Source organism: Petromyzon marinus, chromosome 31 (genome assembly GCF_048934315.1).
Source record: "Petromyzon marinus isolate PM22_M1 ecotype Great Lakes invasive population chromosome 31, UKy_Petmar_22M1.pri1.0, whole genome shotgun sequence".
In the NCBI taxonomy this organism is placed as follows: domain Eukaryota; kingdom Metazoa; phylum Chordata; class Hyperoartia; order Petromyzontiformes; family Petromyzontidae; genus Petromyzon; species Petromyzon marinus.
Window position 1 is genome coordinate 6,035,171 of NC_133697.1, and position 25,087 is coordinate 6,060,257.

At 51.6% G+C, this 25,087-nt stretch overlaps 1 protein-coding gene across 10 annotated transcripts; it reads right to left on the reverse strand.

The window, feature by feature from the left end:
• Window positions 1-137: 137 nt before the first annotated feature.
• RBKS (ribokinase) lies at window positions 138-24,917 on the reverse strand. Of its 10 annotated transcripts, none has more exons than XM_032963736.2 (12): window positions 24,786-24,903; window positions 23,397-23,467; window positions 15,200-15,267; window positions 14,471-14,521; window positions 11,189-11,317; window positions 9,091-9,223; window positions 7,291-7,354; window positions 5,301-5,363; window positions 4,025-4,189; window positions 3,058-3,149; window positions 1,273-1,461; window positions 138-490 (listed from the first exon to the last, which is right to left on the reverse strand). In XM_032963736.2, exons 5-12 carry the CDS (start codon window positions 11,245-11,247, stop codon window positions 308-310), a joined length of 948 nt encoding a protein of 315 aa, XP_032819627.1. In that variant the 5' UTR covers window positions 11,248-11,317; window positions 14,471-14,521; window positions 15,200-15,267; window positions 23,397-23,467; window positions 24,786-24,903; the 3' UTR covers window positions 138-307. The 10 variants fall into 10 exon arrangements, with proteins under 10 accessions (XP_032819627.1, XP_032819629.1, XP_032819628.1 ...); XM_032963738.2 differs by lacking the exon at window positions 24,786-24,903 and adding an exon at window positions 24,673-24,753; XM_032963737.2 differs by lacking the exon at window positions 23,397-23,467 and having other exon boundaries at window positions 24,786-24,909.
• Between the last annotated feature and the right edge of the window lie 170 nt (window positions 24,918-25,087).

The following is a 25,087-nucleotide window of genomic DNA, read 5'->3' on the forward strand; positions in this document are numbered from 1 at the left end:
CAAACACTTTCAACCCCACTTTTAATCTATGTATGCATGTTGAACTTCAATCGCACCGTACACAGCCAACCGTGCCCGTCGGAGGTGCGGGGGAAGGTCAACAAAAAGACTTGATACATTCACAAAGGCACCAGAACTAAGCATTTTGCGCTTGACATTTATTCCTCAAATCTCAGCACAATGTCTCCATCCTCGCAATCCACCCTTCGTGCCAGCAAGCGGCGGTTCAGCGTGCGGCGGATGGATCGAGCAGGGCGGGCGGTTGATTGAGCGAGCGACCGGCCTGGGAGAGCTTCCCCCGCTTCCGTCACTCCTCCTGGAAGAGCGCGGCGGGGAGGCCGTCGCGCCCCGGGTAGCTGCTCTGCGTGCCGGCCGAGCGCACGCTCTCGGCCGCGATTTGGCATGCGCGCCGGGCTGCCTCCGCCAGCGGGAGGCCCGGGAGGCGCGCCTGGAAGAACGCGAGCGAGCCCACGAAGCTGTCTCCGGCTCCCTGGGTAGTGATGACGACGATGATGATGATGATGATGGGAGAAAGGGGGGATGATGATGAGATGATGGAGATGATGACGATGGGAGAAGGGGGATGATGATGGTAACGATGATGATGGGAGAAGGGGGATGATGATGATGGTAACGATGATGATGGGAGAAAGGGGGGATGATGATGAGATGATGGAGATGATGACGATGGGAAAAGGGGGATGATGAGATGATGGAGATGATGACGATGGGAAAAGGGGGATGATGATGATGATGATGGTAACGATGATGATGGGAGAGGGGGGATGATGATGATGATGGGGTGGCAGAAAAGGAGATGTGAAGGAGAGAGTCAAACAAAGTCAGTCGCAGTTAACGCCAGGGGGGTCTCTGGAGCATCGAACAATTCGCGTGCCATTTTCTCTGTATTAACAATCTAAATCGGCCCTGACCAAATCACCTGGAATTCTCCCGATCTCCTCAGATCTCAGGGGCTAAGCAGGTTTGAGCCTGCACAGTGCTTGGACGGATCAGCACCATACATAAGGCAGGTGTTTCCAGCAACTGAGTCTGATACACATTTAAGGCTGTGGGGACCTCGGGGAAGGCCCAGGACCGATTGAAATATTCGCCACTTGTTGATCGTGTGCGGGAATTGAAGTCAGGTCGCCGTGCCAGCAGCGCAGTGCGCTAACCACTGCGCCACCGCTCCAAATCCAGTCGCAGTGATAAAGACAGGTGAGAGTGAGCGCGCGAGCGTGCAAGCAGCAGCAGCAGCAGCATCCGGCTCACCGTGGTGTCCACTGCGGTGACACTGGGCGAGGGGACATGCCGAGGAGCCGGGTCGGATTGGCTCGCGACCACCGCTCCATGCCGCCCCAGCGTGATGACGACGGCGCCGCAGCCTCGCTGGAGCAGCAGCGTGGCGGCGCGGCCCGCCTCCTCCACTCCGCTCACCACCACGCCCGTCAGCAGCTCTGCCTGCCACCCCCCACCAACAACAGCAGCAGCAGCAGCTCTGACTGCCACCCCCCACCAACAACAACAGCAGCAGCTTCGCCTGCCACCCCCCACCAACATCAACAGCAGCAGCAGCTTCGCCTGCCACCCCCCACCAACAACAACAGCAGCAGCAGCTTCGCCTGCCACCCCCCACCAACAACAACAGCAGCAGCAGCTCTGACTGCCACCCCCCACCAACAACAACAGCAGCAGCAGCAGCAGCTCTGCCTGCCACCCCCCACCACCAACAACAACAGCAGCAGCTCTGCCTGCCACCCCCCACCAACAACAACAGCAGCAGCAGCTCTGCCTGCCACCCCCCACCAACAACAGCAGCAGCAGCTTCGCCTGCCACCCCCCACCAACAACAGCAGCAGCAACAGCCGCCGTTCGCCACTAAGTGGCGGTGACGTCGCCACGTTGTTTGTGCCAGCGTAGGTGCACGTTGAGGCCACGTGAAGCGTGGAAGGCTCGCTGCTGGCAGGAGGTCACAGGACACCCAGATGCCATGGGTTGACTAACTTGAGATGAATGGAAGATACACCACCTGTGCTCCCCACTGTGCCAACTTGCATTTATCCACCCGGCGCTTCGGTCGTTGTTGTGAGTGTCGCTCTTTTACGCTCTGCTGTTGTTGGAGGGCGACTGCCTCCAACTGGCCAGTAGCGTCCTTCAGGAGCCTCCTTCCCAGAGGCCGATTTTGACACCGCTGATACCGGTCATCGGCAAGTTCACTCAGCTACACATCCTTCTGTACGGCATTAGTCCATTCCTCTCTAGCCCATGCCGTGTCCATTTATCCCCCTATATCAGGCCAAACAAAAGCAGTTTGGGCATGCGGTGCCTGAGCATGCGGGCTACATGCCCCAGCCAACGCAGCCTCGCCTGTCCCCCCACCCCACACACTCACACACCGGCCCAATGAAGAGATTTCCCGGTATTTTTTTTTTTATAATTGTGAGCCGTTGCGGTGAACTGGGGAGCCCTACATTCAGCAGTGAATTGACCACTCCAATTGTATAAATTCCCCAGTTCCTATATTCCCCAACACCTCTTGATTAGCACGGTTGGCTATGTACGGTGCGAAAGAAGTTCATCATACATACAATGTACGTAACCTTGCCCAATTCAAGACACGTGTCTTGTCATTTCATTAGTGACCCCAAGCGCCGGCCGCAGGCCTTCTGGCTTGTACTCAGCAACCGGAATATAAACAAGTGGTATTAAATACATAAGCAGATAAGCGGTGGCTCATTCCTGTAAACACGTTTGGGGGGGGGGGCACTGTCCCTTGCTACCCCGTGTATTCCCACGCCAATGAGCAGGTGGCTCAGCCATAGTTTCGGAGAGTTCAAATCCCGGTTGGAGGTGGACTTGTCCCATCATTCCTCCGGGGTCATTGTGGGGAAGTGAGCAGCAGCAGCAGTTCTCCTACGGAGTGACTCTCCGCCACCAATGCAAATGTGAAATTTCCACCGCCGGCTCAGGGGTGTAAACGGTAGATGAGCAGCAATGCCTCAATGCTTATTTAAGGGTTGGGTGTGTGGGGGGGTGGGGGGGGTGGTGGTCACAAACCTCGGTCTCGTTTGGACAGAAGATATCAGAGAGCTCGTAGAGCTCAGGGTCCAGGTCCGGCACGGCGGGCGCGGGGTTCAGGATGGTCCTCACTGCCGGCACCACGGACAGCAGCGGCGGGGCGGAACAGCCGAGTGACGTCACAGTGGGACGGTCCAGCGCATTGCAACATCGTCAGCCCCACCCAGCCACACGCGCGACTCCGCCGGTCAATAGCGGGCACCGTGCGTGTGTGATTGTCCCACACACCTGGAGCATGGTGGCTGTGTGACAGAGGTCGGGGCGCTGTGCTACGAACAAGGTTCGGTTTCCGTTCACGGCCATCAACACCCGTGACCAATATCCGAACTGGTCTTGGGCCTCTCCTAGGTCCACTCAGCCTCAACCGAGTACCTTGTGCAGTGTGTAAACATTAGCACTGGGGAGGTAAGGTGGCCGGATGTGGTGCCAACCACCCACCCTCTCGTGAGTCGTGCTGGCCAACATAGGTGCTAATGAACAGCACTTGCCCCAATAGTCTGTTGAGGCTATATAAGTGATGTTTGTATTTCGTGGCGTTGGTAATGGTGCTTAGAATGACGGCGGTAGTGCTAATGGTAGTGAGGGTAATAATAATTGTGGTGTTGGTGGTGGTCATCATCGCCAACCTCACCCATCAAAACGGGACGTGTGTTACAGGGAGGAGCAGGAATGCGCGATGATGCACGGGGCGGTGTAGGGTTGTGCAGTGACTCGGTAGACACGGGCAGCATCTAAAGTGCACGCCATTTAAATATGTAATTCCATTATTACGTTTGGTGAGGAACCTCGGACACCTTTCCAGGTGTGCGTGATGAGTTGCGGCGTGGTTGTGGGTCCGCGTGGAGAGCTGTCGTGAGGTGCCGGCCTGTGCCGTGAGTTGTGGCGAGGTGTGCGTCCGTGTGGCGAGTTGCCGGCGAGGTTGCGCAAGGTGGCGGGCGCCGCTCACCCCCGTGCCGGCGGGCGAGGCGCAGTGCCCGCGCCGTGGTCTCGGGCCGCACCTCGAGCTGTGCCAACACGACGCGAGCGCCCGAGATGGCCGCCCGCGCGAGCGCCACGTCCTCGGGGCCCAGGAACAGGTTCGCTCCGGGCACGATGACGATCGCGTTCCTCCCTGCCACGTGACGCAAAGACGGGCGGTGTATCCCCCCCCCCCCCACACCCCACCCGACCGTTTACTTGCAATTCCAAATATGTTGGCCCCCGTTACAAATTGCGGTTTGCGATCGGTAGCTGAGTATCCCGCACCTCCGGCTGCCACGGTTGGCGACGTACGGCGCGAACGAAGTTCAAGTTACACGTGCAATTAGAATGTGTCATTTCATTACAGCTGTAATTTGTAATTGGAATCCAACTGGTAACGTGCATCTAAGTTACAAATTGGTCCGGTAATTTGGGTTTCTAAATCTGATTACGCAAATTAATGCACCGTATGTTGCCCAGCAATGACGGCCGTGGGGGGGGGGGGGGAGGGGGCACGTGGACATTTGAACAAGGGGGCGGGGAGAGGGGCAGGGGTGGCAGGTGCTACTCTACCTCAATAGACTTCATGGAACCCCTTGGCGACTTTTGACTTCGTTTTTTTTTAACCATCGTCTGCCATGATCAATCCACTGCTGGGGCATTCGAGTCTCCCGTCGCCGTCCGGCACGGTTCTGCCGATGCGACGGAGAGCGACGAGCACCTGCAAGCGCGGCGATCTCATGGCTCTGTCTCCTTGGCCGAGTGTCGCCTCCTTGGACGCCTTCCCCTCCTTCGGCTGCCACCCCCGAAATAACGCGAAAGCTCAACGTGCCGGCACGTTGAGCTTTCGCGTGAATTAACTCCGGCGTTCCCGTCGGGATTGGCCAACCGGTCTTGAGCACTTGCCCGACCACCTCTGATGCAAACCAGGGGTCGGCAACCAAACTAACAAGAAGAGCCAATGGATGGGAATACGAGACCGGTGGTCCTTAACAAATAACGTCACCAAGCAGTTCTTGAAGAACCACGTGCGGCTCCGGGAAGCCGCAGGTTTGCGCGACTTTTTTGTCGACTTTTCAACCTCGTCCTATTCGGGGGCCCAAAAGCTCTAAAACGCATCGCAACGGAAACAGCGAATCACGTCGCGGCGATTCACCCAACATCTGCCGGTCGACACAAAACACCGGCACTTCTTTTGTTTTATATCTATAAATCTGGGAAGCAGCCTGCGGGGCACTTGCCGAGACGCGGGCGCACCTCACCTTCATCGTCCACCGTGATGGGGGCCACGCCAGTGGCCGCCTCGGAAACTTGCCCCACGTGATCTGCGTGCTCGCACCGCGCACAGGAAGAGACACGCAGCCTCCCGCTCGGCAAGGCGAAGCCACGCAGAGGGACACAGCGAGCCGGTGCTGTTGGCGGGCGCCTGTGACGTACGTGTACGTGTACACGTACGTCATCGGGAATGATTACGGTACGTGCGTACGTCATCGGAACGGATTAGAAAGAAAAGAAAATAACTTTATCGGTACGTCTTCAGGTCGGATAGACATACCGAGGCTCCCACAAGGCCGTGCCAGGAGCGCGAGTGGCACGGTTTGGCGCCAGCTATTACAGGGTGTGGTCGTGTTGCTATGGTTATCAGTGGTGAGTACAATGTCTTTAAAAACGACGGCGATACTACGAGTCGAAATAAAACTGACGCTGAACCGCTTGCGTGTTCTGAAATTCAGCGGTGTGACCGGGACACCCACCCTGCCACTCGCAGACGTCTTGGAACGACGGGAGAGGGTTAAGGTTGGCAGGGTGCACACGAGGGGCTGGCGTGTCCAATGGCACCACGCACAGTCGACCGCCTGCCTCCGATGTTTAACAAGTACTTATTTAAGGCCGAGTCGACCTAGGGGAGGCCCAAAAGTTAACAAAGCCTTCAGATAGCATAGCCACGCATGGGGAATTGAACCTCGGGTATGTATGTAGGGCAGAAAGCAAACAACTGTGCCATCACTCTACACACAAAGGCAAATATCCCCCATATAGCCTTCAACAGGCTTTTGTTTCAAGTGCTATACACGCGTAACTAAGAATGCAGACACGGCACACGAGGGGCTGGGTGGCCAGCACCACGCCCGACCGTCTTTGCCATTTAAATGGTGGTGTTTATAAACCGCACCAGGTAGTCATTGATAGCTGAGTCGACATAGAGGAGGCCCAGCACCGATTCAGATATTTGTCTTCGATATTGATACCTAGCCATGAGCAGGAATCAAACTCGGTTGGCCGGGTTCGTAGCGCAGTGTGCACAAAAGACAAATATCCCCTATATAGCCTTGTTATTTTATTTTTTACCTACGTGACTTTACCGAATAGAACCAAAGAGTGTGTTAGGGCAAGTTCTGTTAGCGAGCACCTATGAAGGCCGGCACGGCACACGAGGGGGTGGGTGGCCAGCATCACACCTGACCGCCTTCGTCTCCCCAGTGACGATGTTCAACACCGCACCAGGTACTCATTTGAGGATGAGTCGATCTAGGGGAGGCCCAAGACCGGTCGAGATAATCGTCACCTGGTGTTGGCCGTGAGCGGGAATCGAACCCGGATCGCCGGGTTCATAGCACAGCGCGCTAACCGCTGCACTACCGCTCCCCGCAATCACACAGACACGATTACACAATCACACACACCCAAGAGATCAACACAACGTATTGCGTTGATGCCACCACACCTCAACACATCACTTTCTCCCCGCTGCCAGAACCCTTGGCCTTTGCATTGTCGGCGACAATCCGTCACCTTTTTTTTTCGATTTAAAGCTTTCGTGACTGCAATGATTCATCTTCTTTGGTTCTTTCGGTAAAGTCACGTAGAATGAGAATAAAATAATAAATTGATCAAATAAAATAACACAATTATATTCTCACGACGTTTCGGCCACAACACAACGTCGTGAGAATATTATTGTGTTATTTTATTTGATCAATTTATTATTTTATTCTCATTCTACGTGACTTTACCGAAAGAACCAAAGAAGATGAATCCGTCACCTGTCCGACCTTAAGAGTATCAAGCTGGCGAGTGCGAAGGCGGTGCAATTGCACCGGGAGCCGTGGGCCCGGAGTGGGCGTGGCTACGAAGAGTGTGGAAGGAGTCGTGTAGGGGGGGGATCCCACCGCCCCCCCCCCTCCCCCCATTTAATTCCTCGCACTGGAACCCACGCCGTCCACGCGATGGCACCACCGGATCTTCACACACCTATGTTCACTCCGTTATCCTTGAAATTCTGAATGTAGTTGTCTCCGAATGTGTCCTTTCCGACCTGCGCACCGCACGGTGGAGTGGAAAAGAGGACGAGGCAGGAGAGGGGTGGGTGGGCGGAGAGAGAGAACGTGAGCTGGCTCGGCTCCTGACTCCTGGCTTGGGCAGCTGCGCAGCTATCGAGTGTGCAGGCGGTGCAGTTGCACCGGGGGTCCCCGTGGGCCGGGGGGGGGGGGGCCTTGTTGGTGCCGGGGCTACGCAGAGTGGGGAGTGGGGGGAGGGAGGGGAAGTTGAACAGGGGGCCCCTTTTAAGTCTTTGCACCAGGGCCCTTGGCAACCACGCTCCGCAACCGCTCTTGGCAAATGCGCGTTGCGCAAGTAACATTTTGCAGGCATATTGGAACGTGACAGAGCAAGGTACAGTTTTAATATTTACATTTCAAGTTTATGTAACAGGGAGAAGGCTACAGGGCTTGTATGTTTAGCTTTAGTCGGCGGCCTTTTGTCAATCGACGGCGGGATGACGACCATACTGCAGCATTCACATCTATTATGTACAATTTGATAATAATTGAGCATCACACACACACACACACTTCGATGTGTGTATCGTGGGCCAAAGAATCGGCTTCATTCAACAAATCAATGCTTCGTTATTATTATTATTATTACGACAAATGTCAATAGTTGATGTGAACCTTGCAGCCACTACGAATTCTACATCATCATCATCATCTGCCATGGTCAATCCACTGCTGGATGAAGGCCACCCCAAGCCGCCTTGTCCCGGGGGCCAACACGACAGCCGAGATGAAAGAGACGGGAGGCAACAACAGTGGCACCACGGTCGCCACCTGTCCCGGGAATTAGCCTTCTGTGGTCTGGTGGCAGCAATCGATTTGTGCCCAGAAGTGGCGCTGCCTATTGCGTTGAACTTCATTGCGGGTAGCGCAGTGCACAACGCTGTTTCGATAACAGACCGAGCGCTGACTTGAGAAACACGTCTTGGTTTCGTCTGCGGTGGAACGGGTGGTGTGACTCCAGGTGGTAACCAGGTGGGATTCATCGCTTCCTGTGTGGCAGCAGCTCCAGAGAGAGAAGAGAGGCTCAACACGTGGCACGACCGGGGGCCGCGCTCGCATTCACCTAATCTAAACTAAACCAATCTTGATTTGAAGCTTTCGTGACTGCACGAATCCATACTGTTTGGTTCTTTCGGCAAAGCCACGTAGGTAGAAATAAAATGAAATAAATCACGACGTTTCGAACACAACACAAGCGTCCCTCTTCAGGTGAAAATCGCCTGCTGCTCGCAGCAGACATCGCAGCCATCACGATTTTCACCTGAAGACGAACGCTTGTGTTGCGTTCGAAACGTCGTGATTTATTTTATTTTATTTCTAAACTAAACCACCAAACAATTTTTATTTTGCAAGGTAAGGTCCACTGAGCTATGTAGCTCCTTTTCAGAAGCGACCTGGCAACAAATGATAGCTCTTACGAAGTGTCTAATCGTGTGTAAGTGTACAGCAGCCAAATACTTGAAACGCGTGGTGATGTTGATTCTAAATGTGGAGGGAAAAACTGGAGAACCCGGAGAAAAATCCACGCAATCCACCACGGGGAGAGAGAGAGAGACACTCAAACTCCAAATATACAGCAGCAGGCGTCAGGGGTCGGGATCAAACCCGCGACCTCCTGCACACCAGGCGAGGTAGTTAACATCTCGCCACCGCAGCGCCGCATTGGCAGAACAGAGTGAACCGTTGGTGACCTCGCGGGCGTGTGGCCCTGTACCTTGGCCACCATGGCCGTGCTGGCGCCGAGCCGTGCGGCCTGCACGCACTGGTTGGCGCCCTTGCCCCCGAACCCCACGGCGAAGCGGTGCCCGTGAACCGTCTCCCCGACCCGCGGCAGACGCGGGGCGTAGCTGGGCAGGGGCGGCAGAAGGGGGCGTGGGGTTTGCAAGGGACCGTTGGGTGTTCAAAGCAGAAGGGCACAGGGTGTCCATAGATGATTACGATGTCAACAAGTGGGGTTATGACGAAGGTCTCGACAAAGGGCATCAATATAGAACGCAACACAAGGAACCACGAAACTGTGATTACAGATTTTGATTTAAAGCTTTCGTGACTGCAGGGATTCATATTCTTGGTTCTTTCGGTAAAGTCACGTAGAAGGGAAACAATAAAATGCGATTACAGATGTTTGGTCAATAATCTTCAATCACATTTACAGTGTTATTTATGTATCCATTGAGGCCTTATTGAGTCTCAATACTGTTTTTTTTCTTTTCTGGAGGGTCCTGCCACAATGGAATGTTGAGCCAATTTTCATGTGGATTAAAATAAATCCATACAATTAAGAGGGTGACACAAAGACTCGTGTAAAATTGGCTCATAAACCCACTCGCTGTACTGCAACTGTGCTGGCCATCTCGTGGCTTATCTGGTTCGGAAGTTCAAGACAAATCTCTCGGTGATCCACCAACCCTTGCCCCCAAAAGCACCAGTTCACAGGCAGCCACATCCACCGCACCCGGCCAGGCCAATCACAAAGCGACCAGCAAAGCTTAGTGCCCAGCTCATCGCGCGTAAGGCACAGGGCATAACACAGCTCCTCAACGCACAGCACTGACACGAAAGACCAAAAAAACTCAACACAATTGTCAATGACATTGTGGCCTTTTATGTAAAAGATATATAACAGGTGGCGATTCGGGCAATGGCCCTTCTTCATAGCACATGTCATTGAGGAACGTGTTGAGTTGTCGCTCGTTAGTTTTCAAAAACAGGTCCCTGCAGGGTGGGCTGGTAGGAACATTGGAATTTTGCGCAATTTTACGACATTGTTACGTAAAATTGTGCAAACTGAGAGCGTCTTCCCACCTTTTTGCCCTCAAAATCGTTGAGGGTTCTTCGGACAAATTAACCTCTGTAGAGGAATGGAATGGTGAAATCCTTTTTGACTGAAATCTGCTCATTTTGGAGCAATGTATCATAAAATCGTTTACGGGCTGGGCCGAAAAATGACAACAATTGCATTTTAAAATGAGGAATTGTTTCCCGGTATACGGTAGTATGGGGCTTTTGAAAGGGGACGGACGGACGGATGGACGGACGGACGGACACATTAATCTACTGCAGGCTGGTACACTCAGTTTACAACTTCGTTCCTACCAGTAAAATAAAAACATCTTGTCGTGTGATGTCGTGCAGGGTCATCGGTTAAAACGATAAGTAAATCAAAGTCCGTCTCACCGTGAACACGGTCAATCTCTCGAGCAGTGGTTTGTAAACCTTTCACTGCAGCCTGCACCCCCTTTGGTTCTCAACCGTGAAAAAATAATAATGTTAATACATACCTCGGTTTGATGAAACAAAGTAGTTAGGTCTAACGTGCGCGTGCTTAATTTCTCTTTTCGATTATTTACCTTCTAAAAAGAATCTGGCATGTCTCGCACCCCCAGAAAGAGCATCTCGCACCCCCAGGGGGTGCAGGGTGCACCCCAGCTTAAGGAAAACTGATCTAGAGATAAGGAAGAGGCAGCCTTTTTTATATATTTCACACCTCATCAGAACATATTACAAAGCGCAGGGCACTACACGCATCTAATCACAATCGCAACGTGGAACACAGAGTGCAGGGGCATCATAACGCAGCCTATCGCACAGAACGCAAAAAAAACATCTCATGGCGGTCACAAATGCAACACACAGCTCATCACGTTGGGCAGCACAAAGTGAAGGACACAAAACTGCTCATCGCAAATCACGCATGATGGGAAAACAAAGCACTCGCGATGTATGACACTGCTCGTCATAATAAGCGAGGAACCAAAACAAACGCACAGGGAATATACGCGGCTCGTCGCCACGCAAGGGGCTTTACGCACCTCACCAGATCCGTCATGCATGAGCCCACCACGACGATCTCCGCAGGCGCAGATGCCATGTCGACCGTCGCTCAGCGCGTCGGGGGTGTGGGGAGCCGCGGTCGAGCAGCGAGAGGAGGAAGCGGCTCTCTGTGCGGGGTGAGAGGAGAGGAGCCACGGGGGGGGGGGGGGGGGGAGAGAGGAGACGCAGGGAGTGATAGGAGCCACGGGGAGAGATGAGACAGGGAGAGAGAGGAGACCCAGGGAGTGATAGGAGCCACGGGGAGAGATGAGTCACAGGTGAGAGAGAGGAGCCACGGGGAGAGAGAGAGGAGCCACGGGGAGATAGATGAGCCACTGGGAGAGACGACTCACGGAGAACAGAGACGAGTTACAGGAAACGAGATAGATCACTTGGAGAGAGATGAATCACTGGAAAAGAGAAGAGCCACGGGGAGAGAGCAAGGAGCCACAGTGGATTAAGAGGTGCCATGGGAAAAGAGAGGAGCCACGGGAAGTGAAAACATCTGTCTGTCTCCCTCTCGGCTAGAGGTCACGCCTCTGTAGGGGGCAGAGTGCGCGGGGCGCGTCACTGACCACGCTCCCTCCCCCCCAGGACACAGCGCCAATCTGTTGACACGAGAAGTATTGAACGGATTTGGTGCAGGGTGTGGTGAGTGAGAGGGCTGCTACTCGTGGCTGGTCGTCTAGTTGGTTAGGGTTAGGAGGAGCGCTAATACGGTCCCTGTGATTGAACGGAGAGTTGGTTCGGGCGAAGGTCACAGCTTATACGAGCGGCTTGTTCGCTCGTTGATTAGTTGTAGGGGTAGTGCGCGCGATATCTATGCTGTAGTAAAGGTCGATAAAGTGTTTGGTTGATTCGTCTGGTCAGGGTTAGTGAAGCGAGTACTCTCAGTTCGTTGGATAGTTGGTTCGCGTTCTATCTCGTACTCGTGTTTGATTGGCTGACACCACAGTCAATCGCAATCACCTGTAGACGCCCGTGATCCCTTGTGAACCCTGCGCCTTACTGCTCTGAAGACCCAACGATCCAAGCGTTTACATCGCGGTGTTAGTGGCCACTCGTGCTGTATACTGAACGATTTTCATTTTATAAGGTAAGGCCCTTTGAGCTGTTTAGCTCTTTTTCAGAAGCGACCGGGCCACAAATTATAGCTCAACAAAGCGGCTTATCACGTGGAAATTTCAAGCAGTCAAATGTGTTCTCTGAATGCACGTTCATTCTAAATGTGGGGGGGGGGCGGGGGGATCCGGAGGGCCTGGAGAGAAATCAACGCGACCACGGGGAGACAGAAACACGCAAACTCCAAATATTCAGGCACCAGGGTCGGGATCGAATCCACGACCTCCTGTATACCAGGCGAGGTAGTTAACATCTCGCCACCCTGGCGCCTCGCGACGAGGGGGATACAGAGGGAGGGCTAAGGTGCTATTAGTACAAGGAGCTCGTGTCGTAACAAGGACAGGGAGGGTGCCCCAGGCGACCCTTCCAACGGGGGCCACCGCCCTCATGGGTAGTAGCCGAATATTCGGATGAGCAGTAGCGGCTCTGATGTTTAAGTGGAGTAGTCCCGGCGTCTTGGAAGAGATGGGGGGGGCGGTGGATTGCCAATGGCTGACAATGATGATGTCGATGAGACTTGGGCGTTTATATGGATTGTAATTATCATCTGAATTTTCCTGTGACCAATGAATAGACGGAGGGGGGGGGGTGGTGAGTTGGGATGAGTTAGAGGAAGAATAGGGAGTGCAGAGGAGGTAGGGAGTGGGAAGGTGGGGAGAGTTCAAGGAGGGAGTACGTTGGGAAAGCGTGCGTGAGTGAATGGAGAAGATGAAGGAGTGATGGAAGGAAATGGAATCATGGATATAGGGAGAACGGACGGATGTAAAGAAGGAACACAGACGGAGGGGGGGGGGGGATACGTGTGTGGGCGGATGAAAGTGAAGGAGGGGATGGGGAAGGAGGGGATGTGGAGAGGACGGAGGGGATAGGGAGGGGAGGGAGGGGAGGGAGGAGCCGCTCGGGACGAGGTGAGCAGCATTATTGTAAAACACTACCCCGCCCTCGCACTCACGCACAGGCACGCGCAAGCCGACCGCAGCTCGTTCGCACTGGTTCAAACCCTCCTTCCCGAACAATCACCCCCCCGAGCCTCGAGGCGAGAGACGCCAGGAGAGAGGGAGGGAGAACGCTAATGAGCCAACATCGAGCGTAGCCTGTGATGCAAGTGCCGAGCGTGTGTTTGCGCGCGTGCCGAGAGCTCACGTCCTCACGTCCCCAGTTCCGCCGTCAATACGCGACACACACTGCTGACTTCCCGTACGAAGTGGTACTTTATCGACCGGGGAGGTGTGAGGGTTGTAGGAGGAAGGAGGAGGATGATGATGATTATGGGCCGTGAGGACCTCGATATTAACTCGGCACGGTTCAAATAATTGCAGCGGCATTATTCACGATAATCATCGTCTTATTGGTTCTTTCGATAAAGTCACGTTGTAGGGAAATAATAAAATAGATATTGTTTATATTGTTTTATATATATTTTATTATTTTATTGTTTCCCTTCAACGTGACTTTACCGAAAGAACCAAGAATATGAATCACTGCAGTCACAAAAGCTTTAAATCAAAATTTAGATCATCATCGTCGTCAGCCGTGATTAATCCACTGCTGTATTAAGGCATCCCTTGTCGAGGGCAACATTGGCGTGGGTTGCTAGATCATACTTCACCATGGTGGTCAAGTGCGAGTTCGGTAAAAATGAAGTTATCCCAAAACTGGTTCATGAAGTTCTGCATCATAATCATCAGTGGGCACTCCACTGCTGGATAGCGGGCTGCCAACACGGTTATTGCCAATGTCCCACGGTTCTGCCACGTAATCATCCGTGCACAGGGGTTCATTTCATCGCTCCATCTCCGCTGCGGCCGTCAGCTCGGGCGCGTTCCCTCCTCTGGCTACCACTCCGTTCTTAGTCTCGACCGCCAACCATCATCCGGGCCATCTTCATCATTACACGAGCAATGGTGAGCGCATTTCACAAAAGAACCCGGCCACCTGAGTTCGATGCCCGACCCGCGCGGCGGTTAATATCAGTGCCGAGCGACATCTAAAGCGGTGCTGGGTCCAACAACTTCATCAACACCCGTTGACCAGCGTGGTGAAGTATAGTCAAACACAAGATAAGTATGGGGGGGGGGGAGTGATTTTAGACTGCACTATTGCTGCGGCATCTGGCATAAGGAAGGAAGTGATGGTGCGGTTTTGTACACGGCACTGACCGTTATAAACTCTTGAACTTGAGTGCAATCCTCGGCCACCACAAGCTCCTTCTAAAAAGCGGCACGCAAAGGGGGTTGCGGAGAGGAGGAGGCACTGCTAATCATTAGGGGGTGGGGAGCCGGTGACACGGGTACCCACACAACCTCTATAGAATCACCACCGGTGATATGGCAGGGACATTAACACGAGAGGATCACGTCTCTCCACGGAACAAAACCCCCTTTTAATGTTGACTTCCAACAAAGTGGGGCACCCATTCTAGATTTGAAGCTTTGGTGACTGCAAGGATTCATACTCTTTGGTTTTTTCGGTAAAGTCACGTAGGTAAAATTTAAATAAAATAAAATAAATGAAAACAACTAAATTCAATCACGACGTTTCGGAGGCAACACAAGCTTCCGTCTTCAGGTGGAAACCGTCACAGTAAAATTTTGATACAGCAATTTTGCTGTGACGGTTTCCACCTGAAGACGGAAGTTTGTGTTGCCTCCGAAACTTCGTGATTTAATTTAGTTGTTTTCATTTATTTTATTTTTACTTTACCTACGTGACTTTACCGAAAAAACCAAAGAGTATGGGGCACCCATGTTTATCGAATCTGGCACGGGCGATGAGCTGCGTCAGAATTTCAATTGACGATCTGTGACCGCAGCATCGGTTTTCCGGGTTCATTTACGCTATTTTGTGTGCTCGTCACCATCACCAGAAACATTGTAAACGCGACTTACATTGGTACCAAGTTCTGGCTTGCGCTCGTCATCGTTTGCCCGAGTTGACTGGTAACGAAACCCGAACACTGGTAAAGAAACGGGAAACAGAACAGCTGGAAGTACGCACACGACGCACAAAGCGGCCAGTGAGCTTATGCGAGTCACGCGGACAGAAAGAGGAACACGGCCAGATAACGTGCGCAATGTTAGTGGCATCACGCACGCACCGTTCCGAAAGTGAAGTCAAAGCGTTCGTCAAGAACACTGCCCTAAAAAGGCAAGGACAAAAACATACATACATATATAGCTGGCAGGAGACACTTTATCATTGACGGCAACAATGCCCACATCGGATTGGGAACATGTAGGCAATATGACTGCCTCTTCAGCTGCCACTATGTCGACCAAATGTAAGGACAACTTGATTTCCAAATTCAACCGCCTCTCCAACAAGAAATCTGACCCACACACCGAAAAGCGAGACGTTAACAAAGTTATTATTAATCGCAGTAACAGCTCTATTTCTGATGGTCTGAAAACCGTTTTAGCTAAAGGACTAAACTTTGCAGTCACACCTAGACAAATACCAGTTAATGATATCATTGCCCATGTCGACGTGGCACTCAAGGGCCTGGGTCACATCGCTGCAGACGTAGCAAGATCTGAAATCGTTGCAACCCTCAAAAACGCTAAGATGCCAGCTAGCAACATCAGCCAAGATGAGCGCTTTGAATGATCTCAATTAAAAAAGAGGGATGACATTGTCATTCTCTCAGCTGACAAGGGCAATGCCACTGTCATCATGGACAAAATAGAATATAACAACAAAATTCAGGAACTACTCAACGATGGCAGCTACACAAAAATAAGAAGAGACCCCACCAACAGCCTCGTTACTAAAACCAAAAAAAATATTTCTGATTCAACAGCATTAATTGATCAAACCAAACAGTTCTCCTTGAAACATTCTGCGGCCAGGCCACCAAGATTATATGGCCTTCCAAAGATACGCAAAGAAGATACACCCCCTCGTCCCATCGTCTCTACTATCAACTCCCCCACCTACAAACTGGCTCGTTTTCTGTCTGAAATCCTGTGGCCTTTTACTGGAAAAACCACCTCTGCGGTACTAAACTCTACTCACCTGGTTTCGACAATCAAAGGTATTTCCCTGTCCCCAGACGACCTGCCTGTCAGTTTTGATGTGGTTTCCCTATTCACCAAAGTTCCTGTACCTGACACCATCGCAATAATTGAAGACTTGGTTCATCAAGAACTGCATACTGATGTACCCCCTGGTGAGACACTGTTTAACCAACACATACTTCACCTGGAATGGAACTTTCTACTAACTGAGGGCACCCCAATGGGCTCCCCCCTATTGCCGGTTGTAGCCAACGTTTTCATGGAAAAATTTGAGACTGACGCCATCCAGACTGCCACTCTACGCCCGACCTTATGGAAGAGGTACGTGGATGACACTTTTGTCATCTGGCCACATGGCCGGCCTGCTCTAGACCAATTCCTCGACCACATCAATTCCATGCACCCAGCCATCAGATTTACCATGGAAGTCGAAAAAGATGGCAAGCTACCCTTTTTGGATGTCCTAATTAAAAGGAGACCTGATGGTTCAATGAGCCACTCTGTCTACAGGAAAGCTACCCATACGGATGCTTACTTAAAACCGGATTCCCACCACCATCCATCCCAGAAGAATTCCCTCATCAAGACTCTATACCATAGATCCCAATGCATTTCCGACCAGGAACACATTGCTAGTGAAGTCAAGCACGTACACCAAGGTCTCAAGGCTAATGGGTACTCCGACTACACAATCCGCAAAGCCATCACTCCAACCATGAAGAAAGATCCTCTTGAGGAGCCATTCAAAACCATCACCTTACCCTACATTGCAGGGGTCACAAAAAAGATCTCCAAAATCCTGAATAAACACAAGATCCAGGTCCGATTCAACACAGTACATAAAATCCATGATCTGGTTCCGCCTGTAAAAGATGTGGTTCCAGACATACAGTACCCGGGCGTCTACAAACTAAGTTGCCTCTGTGGTAGCAGCTACATTGGAGAAACCAAACGACATATCTCGGACCGCATCCGTGAACATAAAGCAGACTTGAAACATGGTACGATGAACACCTCTGCCGTGGCAGATCACTGTTATAATTCAGTGGGCTCACATGACATTGACTTCTCCAAGACGGAGGTTCTCTGCAAGCCATCCGGCTACCATGAGAGATTCGTTCATGAGGCTATCCACATATACAAACACAGAGACAATTTCAACCGAGAAGATGGATTCCGGCTTAGTAACCATTGGAAAGACGTTATAAACCATTTCGGTTCTTGATTGATTGTATTTTACGGTGACTTTCACACCGCAGTCCATTCGCTGGCACTGCCTCTTAGTACCTTTCACACGACGGTCAATAGTATAGTTTATAGCATTTTGTATAATAATAAATAGTATAACAGTGTAATGTTTAACATAATTCATAAGGCAATATATAGTACCGTAATTGTATAGTCAATATACAGCAGTGTGGTATACAGTAGGGTTAGTAGAATAATACATAGTGTAATACTGCAAGTCTAATATTTTATAGTCTAAAGTATAGGGTAGTGTATAGTAACGCATTGTATAATTCAAGGGTGGGGTTTGTCTATGGATACGATATTATACAATGTAGTTTAGATTGGAAGGTATAATATTGTAATGTATAGTAGTCTAGTTTATAGCATAGTTATAACACAACACAGGACAGAGCAGCGCACCGTGGCTGTTTCCTCCTCTTCCCCCCCTCCTCCGTTCCGAACATAGATGGACTCGTCCGTCTGAACAAAGCTCGTCGCTCTCCGTGGTGTTAATCCCTCATACTAACATCATGCTAATCCCCCAGTTACATGCTAATTTACTGTTGATATGTAAACTCCTCTCCCCCCTCCTCCGTTCCGAACATAGATGGACTCGTCCGTCTGAACAAAGCTTGTCGCTCTCTGTGGTGCTTATCCCTCACACCAACATCATGCTAATCCCCCAATTACATGCTAATTTATATGTAAACTCCTTTGTCAAGGCGCTCTGTTCCTCCCACACAGCTTAAAAGACGCTGCCAAGCTTGGCAGGGTTCACTTACGCGCTGTCTTCCGGACAGTCCTGTTTCTTCACCTGAGGAAGGCTACTTGTGTTGTGGCCAAAACGTCGTGAGAATTTTATTGTTATTATTTTGATTATTTTATCTCCATTCAACGTGACTACCGAAAGAACCCAGAAGATGGCAGGAAACGTTTCTGAAAATGTCACTTCTTCATTCAATAAGGAAGGACTGTGCAAGAAGGATCATTGTCTGAAATGTTGCCTGTTTTAAATATATCCAAAATAAGACAAAGATTCCCCCCGTATAGCACCTCCGATTAACACGGTTGGCTACGTACGGCGCGAAAGAAGTTCGACACACATACAGTACATACATAGCCTTCACAGACAGTTGGGGCAAGTGCTGTTAGGGAGTAGCACCTACAGTGAGGGAAAAAAAGTATTTGATCCCCTGCTGATTTTGTACGTTTGCCCACTGACAAAGAAGTGATAAGTCTATAATTTTAATGGTAGGTTTATTTGAACATTGAGAGACAGAATACCAACAAAAAATCCAGAAAAACGCATGTCAAAAATGTTATAAATTGATTTGCATTTTAATGAGGGAAATAAGTATTTGACCCCCTCTCAATCAGAAAGATTTCTGGCTCCTAGGTGTCTTTTATACAGGTAACGAGCTGAGATTAGGAGCACACTCTTAAAGGGAGTGCTCCTAATCTCAGCTTGTTACCTGTATAAAAGGCACCTGTCCACAGAAGTAATCAATCAATCAGATTCCAAACTCTCCACCATGGCCAAGACCAAAGAGCTCTCCGAGGATGTCAGGGACAAGATTGTAGACCTACACAAGGCTGGAATGGGCTACAAGACCATTGCCAAGCAGCTTTGTGAGAAGGTGACAACAGTTGGTGCGATTATTCGCAAATGGCGAGAAACACAAAAGAACTGTCAATCTCCCTCGGCCTGGGGCTCCATGCAAGATCTCACCTCGTGGAGTTGCAATGATCACGAGAACGGTGAGGAATCAGCCCAGAACTACACGGGAGGATCTTGTCAATGATCTCAAGGCAGCTGGGACCATAGTCACCAAGAAAATAATTGGTAACACACTACGCCGTGAAGGACTGAAATCCTGCAGCGCCCGCAAGGTACCCCTGCTCAAGAAAGCACATATACATGCCTGTCTGAAGTTTGCCAATGAACATCTGAATGATTCAGAGGACAACTGGGTGAAAGTGTTGTGGTCAGATGAGACCAAAATGGAGCTCTTTGGCATCAACTCAACTCGCCGTGTTTGGAGGAGGAATGCTGCCTATGACCCCAAGAACACCATCCCCACCATCAAACATGGAGGTAGAAACATCATGCTTTGGGGGTGTTTTTCTACTAAGGGGACAGGACAACTTCACCGCATCAAAGAGACGATGGACGGGGCCATGTACCGTCAAATATTGGGTGAGAACCTCCTTCCCTCAGCCAGGGCATTGAAAATGGGTCGTGGATGGGTTTTCCAGCATGACAATGACCCAAAACACACAGCCAAGGCAACAAAGGAGTGGCTCAAGAAGAAGCACATTAAGGTCCTGGAGTGGGCTAGCCAGTCTCCAGACCTTAATCCCATAGAACATCTGTGGAGGGAGCTGAAGGTTTGAGTTGCCAAACGTCAGCCTCGAAACCTTAATGACTTGGAGAAGATCTGCAAAGAGGAGTTGGACAAAATCCCTCCTGAGATGTGTGCAAACCTGGTGGCCAACTACAAGAAACGTCTGACCTCTGTGATTGCCAACAAGGGTTTTTGTCGGGGCCGTTGTCCCCCGACTCCTCCGTTATGATCGAGCTACTGCTCCCCGACTGCTCTGTAGGGTTCGGGCTACCGCCCCCCAATTCCTCGCTCCCCTGTACCCCCAACTTTGTTGCTGCCCCCCGCGTATTCATGATTCAATTGGTGGGATTGACCGCTTTACGCTTACGACGCGCTACGTGGGCTCAATGGCGGACGTGCTGCGGTGAGCGCGCCCGCAAAGTAAAACCCCGTCTCGTGCATAAACAAAAGGGTACAGCGCGCCGACGCGTGACTCCGCGGCCGCACCGAGCGCCCACGCACGGGACTCGAGGTCGGGAGTCAGAAGTCAGGGGGCTTCCACCGTGCGTGCGCCGCTGATTGGGGGGAGTCACTCCGCCCCGATTTAAAGCCCGTTTAAACAGCCACGCGTGTACGCGAACACCAGACGCTACACCCTCCTCTTCGCTGTGAACAGCCGCGCATGCACGCGAACACAAGGCCCTCCACCCTCCTCTTCACACTCACAAAGACCACACGACACAGTTTATCCTCTACTGGCGATTTTATTCCCCGCGAATAACCCGCTAAACTACGCGTGTTTGTGTGGGTCAGCAGACACTAGCCTATCCCTCGGGGATCCTGGACTCAATGTATCCTGCCTGTTGCTCCACTTTCTACCCTCTGATTAATTAGCCCAAACTCACCTCTCCCTTACTTACGCTTACTCCCAATCTGATGCGCCGGAAGCTGTGGAAGGGCGATGCTGTGCGTCGTCTCCGTGGAGAATTGGGCCTGGCTGCGTTGAACCTCGTCACACGGACGACTCGAACGGCTGGCTCCAACACCCCGCTGATCTCGATGCCTTGAAGGACTCTGCCCTTTACTGCCTGAATTCCACTGTTTCGCCCCCTTGGCCTCCCGTACAATCAGGGGCCCGGATTTTCCCGACCTTTTGATAGTCAGATCCCAGCTCTGGTGACGTCACCGCAGTGGTCCCCTCGACGTCCGCTTTCCGCTCTTCCCGCTACCAGCCTACTGACCCGTGTTGTGTGTGTGTGGTTCCATCCACGGTGGCTCAACAGCCTCTGCCGTGACCATGCAATTACAATCCCAGGTCACGGCGCCGCGGTGCACGTCAGCCTCGGGGGTAGGTCGCCCAATTTCCCGGCCGCAGGAAACCATGAAGATTTTCCCATCAGGGGCTTCTGGACGAAAACCTGTCGGCCAGGTGACTTCCCCTTGGGCCCTATGTGGGGGGCGGCGAGGGGCGCGCAGCGTCGGCGTTGTTGCTCCCCGGTGGCGGCGTCACGGCGGTGGGCACGGCCCCGACGGAGCGGCTCCGCTGTGGCGGCACCACATTTTGCCACCAAGTACTAAGTCATGTTTTGCAGAGGGGTCAAATACTTATTTCCCTCATTAAAATCCAAATCAATTTATACAATTTTTGACATGCGTTTATCTGGATTTTGGTGTTGTTATTCTGTCTCTCACTGTTCAAATAAACCTACCATTAAAATTATAGACTGATCATTTCTTTGTCAGTGGGCAAACGTACAAAATCAGCAGGGGATCAAATACTTTTTTCCCTCACTGTATGAAGGCTGGCACGGCACACGAGGGGGTGGTGGGGGGGTGACCAGCACCATACACACTCTCGTGGTATTTACGAACATGTTGAGTTTGTTGCTTACGCACCGCGGCCAAAGCTGTATCAATTGGAAAAATAACAAACATTGCTGCAAAGAAAACTTAGCGGACTCAGGTAGGCCACGTCATGGCTAGAAGGGATGGCGCGCCGCTGGTCGAGCCAAACGACGGAGTGGCAGCCAAAGTCCGGGGGGGGGGGAAATGCGTCTCGAGATGACGAACACCGTGGAGGTGGCAGCGATGTAATCAGCTCGTGTGAAGGCGCTAGATTGGAAACGTTGCATGTGGCGAACCCTGAGAGATGGCGGTGGATTGGGGGAAGCCTCGTCCTGAAGTGGAGAGATTCTCGGCTGGTGATTATGATGTCGATCATGTTGTCGCACTGCCTTCGCGTTTTAGTCGTTTACACGTAACTGACTGGCTTTGGGTATAAGCGATCTCTTGTGGTCAGTGTTTAATGTCAGCTGGAAGAGTCCGGAACGCTGTTACCGGGAATTAATTTCGCGCGCCACATTCATCTCGCGTAATTTAATCCTTATATAAATATATATATAAATAAACTAAGCTATAAATTAAACTTTTTTTTTATTTTACCAGGTAAGGCCCACTGAGCTATATAGCTCTTTTTCAGACGCGACCTGGCCACAAATGATAGCCAAAAACAGTACTCTAAACGCATGTTTATAAATGTGTAGAGGAAAACCAGAGGACCCATAGAAAAATACACGCGACTACGGGGACAGAGACATGCAAACTACAAATATACAGCAGGAGTCGGGATCGAACCCACGACCTCCTGTATACCAGGCAAGGTAATTAACATCTCGCCACCGCAGCATCCAAAATCAGCTAATTCCTCCAGTAAATCACGTGACTTCTGTGCGGCCACCCCCACTGCGAACCCTGCTGAGACAGACGCCGCACCGGGCAGCTCACCCTCGGTTCCTCCTTCCTCGTCTCTCCCCTCTCATCCCCAAAAATCGTGGCCCGGTCACCATTCTCCCCCTCCTCCCATTCCTGCCCGGCGATCCTTCTTCATCCTCGTCTTTCCCAACCCTCTGCTCCAGTTGTTAAATTATTTGTCCACGCGTTCCCTCGCGTTTCTAATAAAAAATTTCCCCCGCTACTTTTTAGTTTTGCCCATACATCAGTAACATCCTTAACTCAACTCCCCCTTCCCGTAGTATTCCACGGGCCTCAGTTTCATTGGGTACAATAATAATAGCAGCAGTAGTAGTAGTAGTGCCTAATGCCGATAATCCCTACTCAAATCGAGCCGAACAGCGTTTGGGAAAACACCGAGTGAGGAATGTAGGCGTAACTTATTGTGGTGGTTCTTGTGCCCTTCGGCCCGTGGTGTGAATGCAAGACAAAGATCCCCCGTATAGCCTTAACACACTGTTGGGGCAAGTGCTGTTAGCGAGCACCTATGAAGGCCGGCACGGCACACGAGGGGGTGGGTGAGCAGCACCACGCCGGGCCGCCTTTGTCTCCCCAGTGGCGATGTTCAAACACACCGCAACCGGGTACTCATTTGAGGCTGAGTCGACATAGGAGAGGCCCAGGACCGGTTCAGATAAGCGTCACTGGTGGTGGCCGTGAGCGGGAATCGAACCGGGAGGCGCGAGGTTCGTAGGGCAGCGGGACCACTCGCTCACCAAACTCACCCCCTTGGTCTTTTGATCTCTGCGCCAGATCCACGTCACACACTTCGGGGCGAGTTCACGTGGTGGGGGTCCTGAATAATTCATCAGAGGAGCATTCTGCTTCAGTTGTACACAGCGCTCGTTGTCGTCATCAGCAGCAGCAGTGGTCTATGTCCACTGCTGGAGGACCACCCCACGAAATAATCACGAGTAGCAAGCAGCAGGGATGACGGTCCACGGTCTATTCAATGCTGGATTCTCAAAGAGCCTCCCCCATTGCTATCACGGTCAGCCATGATCTATTCACTGCTGGATGAAGGACTCCCAACCACGCCTTCCCTATCATCAGCAGCCGCAGCCAGTGTCTATTCAATGCTGGATGGATGCCTCCACATGACGTAAGGGGCCGTCCACAAATGACGTCACGCGAGTTTGAACGATTTTTGACCTCCCCCCCCCCTTCGTCACACGACGTCACAAAAAGTCAGACCCCCCCTTCAAATATGACGTCACAAAGCTCTGCCCCCCTCCCCCCCCCAAAATAAAACATGCTTCAAATCAAATTTAGATTTAAAGCTTTCGTGACTGCAGTGATTCATATTCTTGGTTCTTTCGGTAAAGTCACGTTGAAGGGAAACAATAAAATATATAAAACAATAAAATTATCACGACGTTTAGACTGTAACACAGTCATCATCAGGTGTGGTTTTTCATATGATGATGACTGTTACAGTCGAAACGTCGTGAGAATTTTATTGTTTTATACATATTTTATTATTTTATTGTTTCCCTTCAACGTGACTTTACCGAAAGAACCAAGAATATGCTTCAAATCACTTGCGCATTTTGATGTGACGTCACATTTCTCCCCTCGTCACACATCGTCACAAATGTCTGACGCCCCCTTATGTGGGTGACGTCATTTATGGACGGCCCCTAATCACAATAATCACTACCAGCCATGGTCTATCCACTGTTAGAACGAAGGCCTCCGCACGGCGTCACGGCGAGAGACAACTTCACCAAACTCCCTGGCGCATGAACGCCGATGTCGTTGCGTTTGTCCCACCACCCCCCGTCGCCCCCCTTCTCCGAGCTGTGCCATTCCGCGCCCAGCCCCCTACTTCTAGCCACGATGATACATCATCCTTCCCCAAGTGCTACTTCGCGTCTCTAGGCTAAAAAGCGTCCCCTCCACACCCCCCCACCACCGCGTTGTAACTTTGGGCTGTGCGCGCCTCTTGCCTTGAAACCGAAACGACACCGCGTGTTCGTTTAACACGTGTCGCCGATTTACCACGCGACAACCGGACAGGCAGACGACGATAATGATGATGGTGATGGAGGTTCAACACAGGGGCTGTGAGACACGGGGGGTGGGGGGGGGTGGGGAAGGGTGGGGGGGGGTACCGCGGAGTGGCGAAGTTAAAATTTTCCTCTTCGACGAGCGGCCGCTCAACAATCCGCCGGAAGGAACGACCCGCCGCCTGTACGTCACCGCCACTTGCTGTGGATACGGAAAAGCCCTCCCCCCCACCACCACCACCAAACGACAACGACTCCTTATATGGGCATGTACGTCAGAGGAACTTCCCTCTCTCACACACACACAACATGGCTGTGCCATTATTGCTTTCGAAACAGGGGGGGTGGAGGGTGTGTGTGTGAAGGCGCGAGTCTCCAAACGACGCGTCCGATTTGTGCTCCCTGCA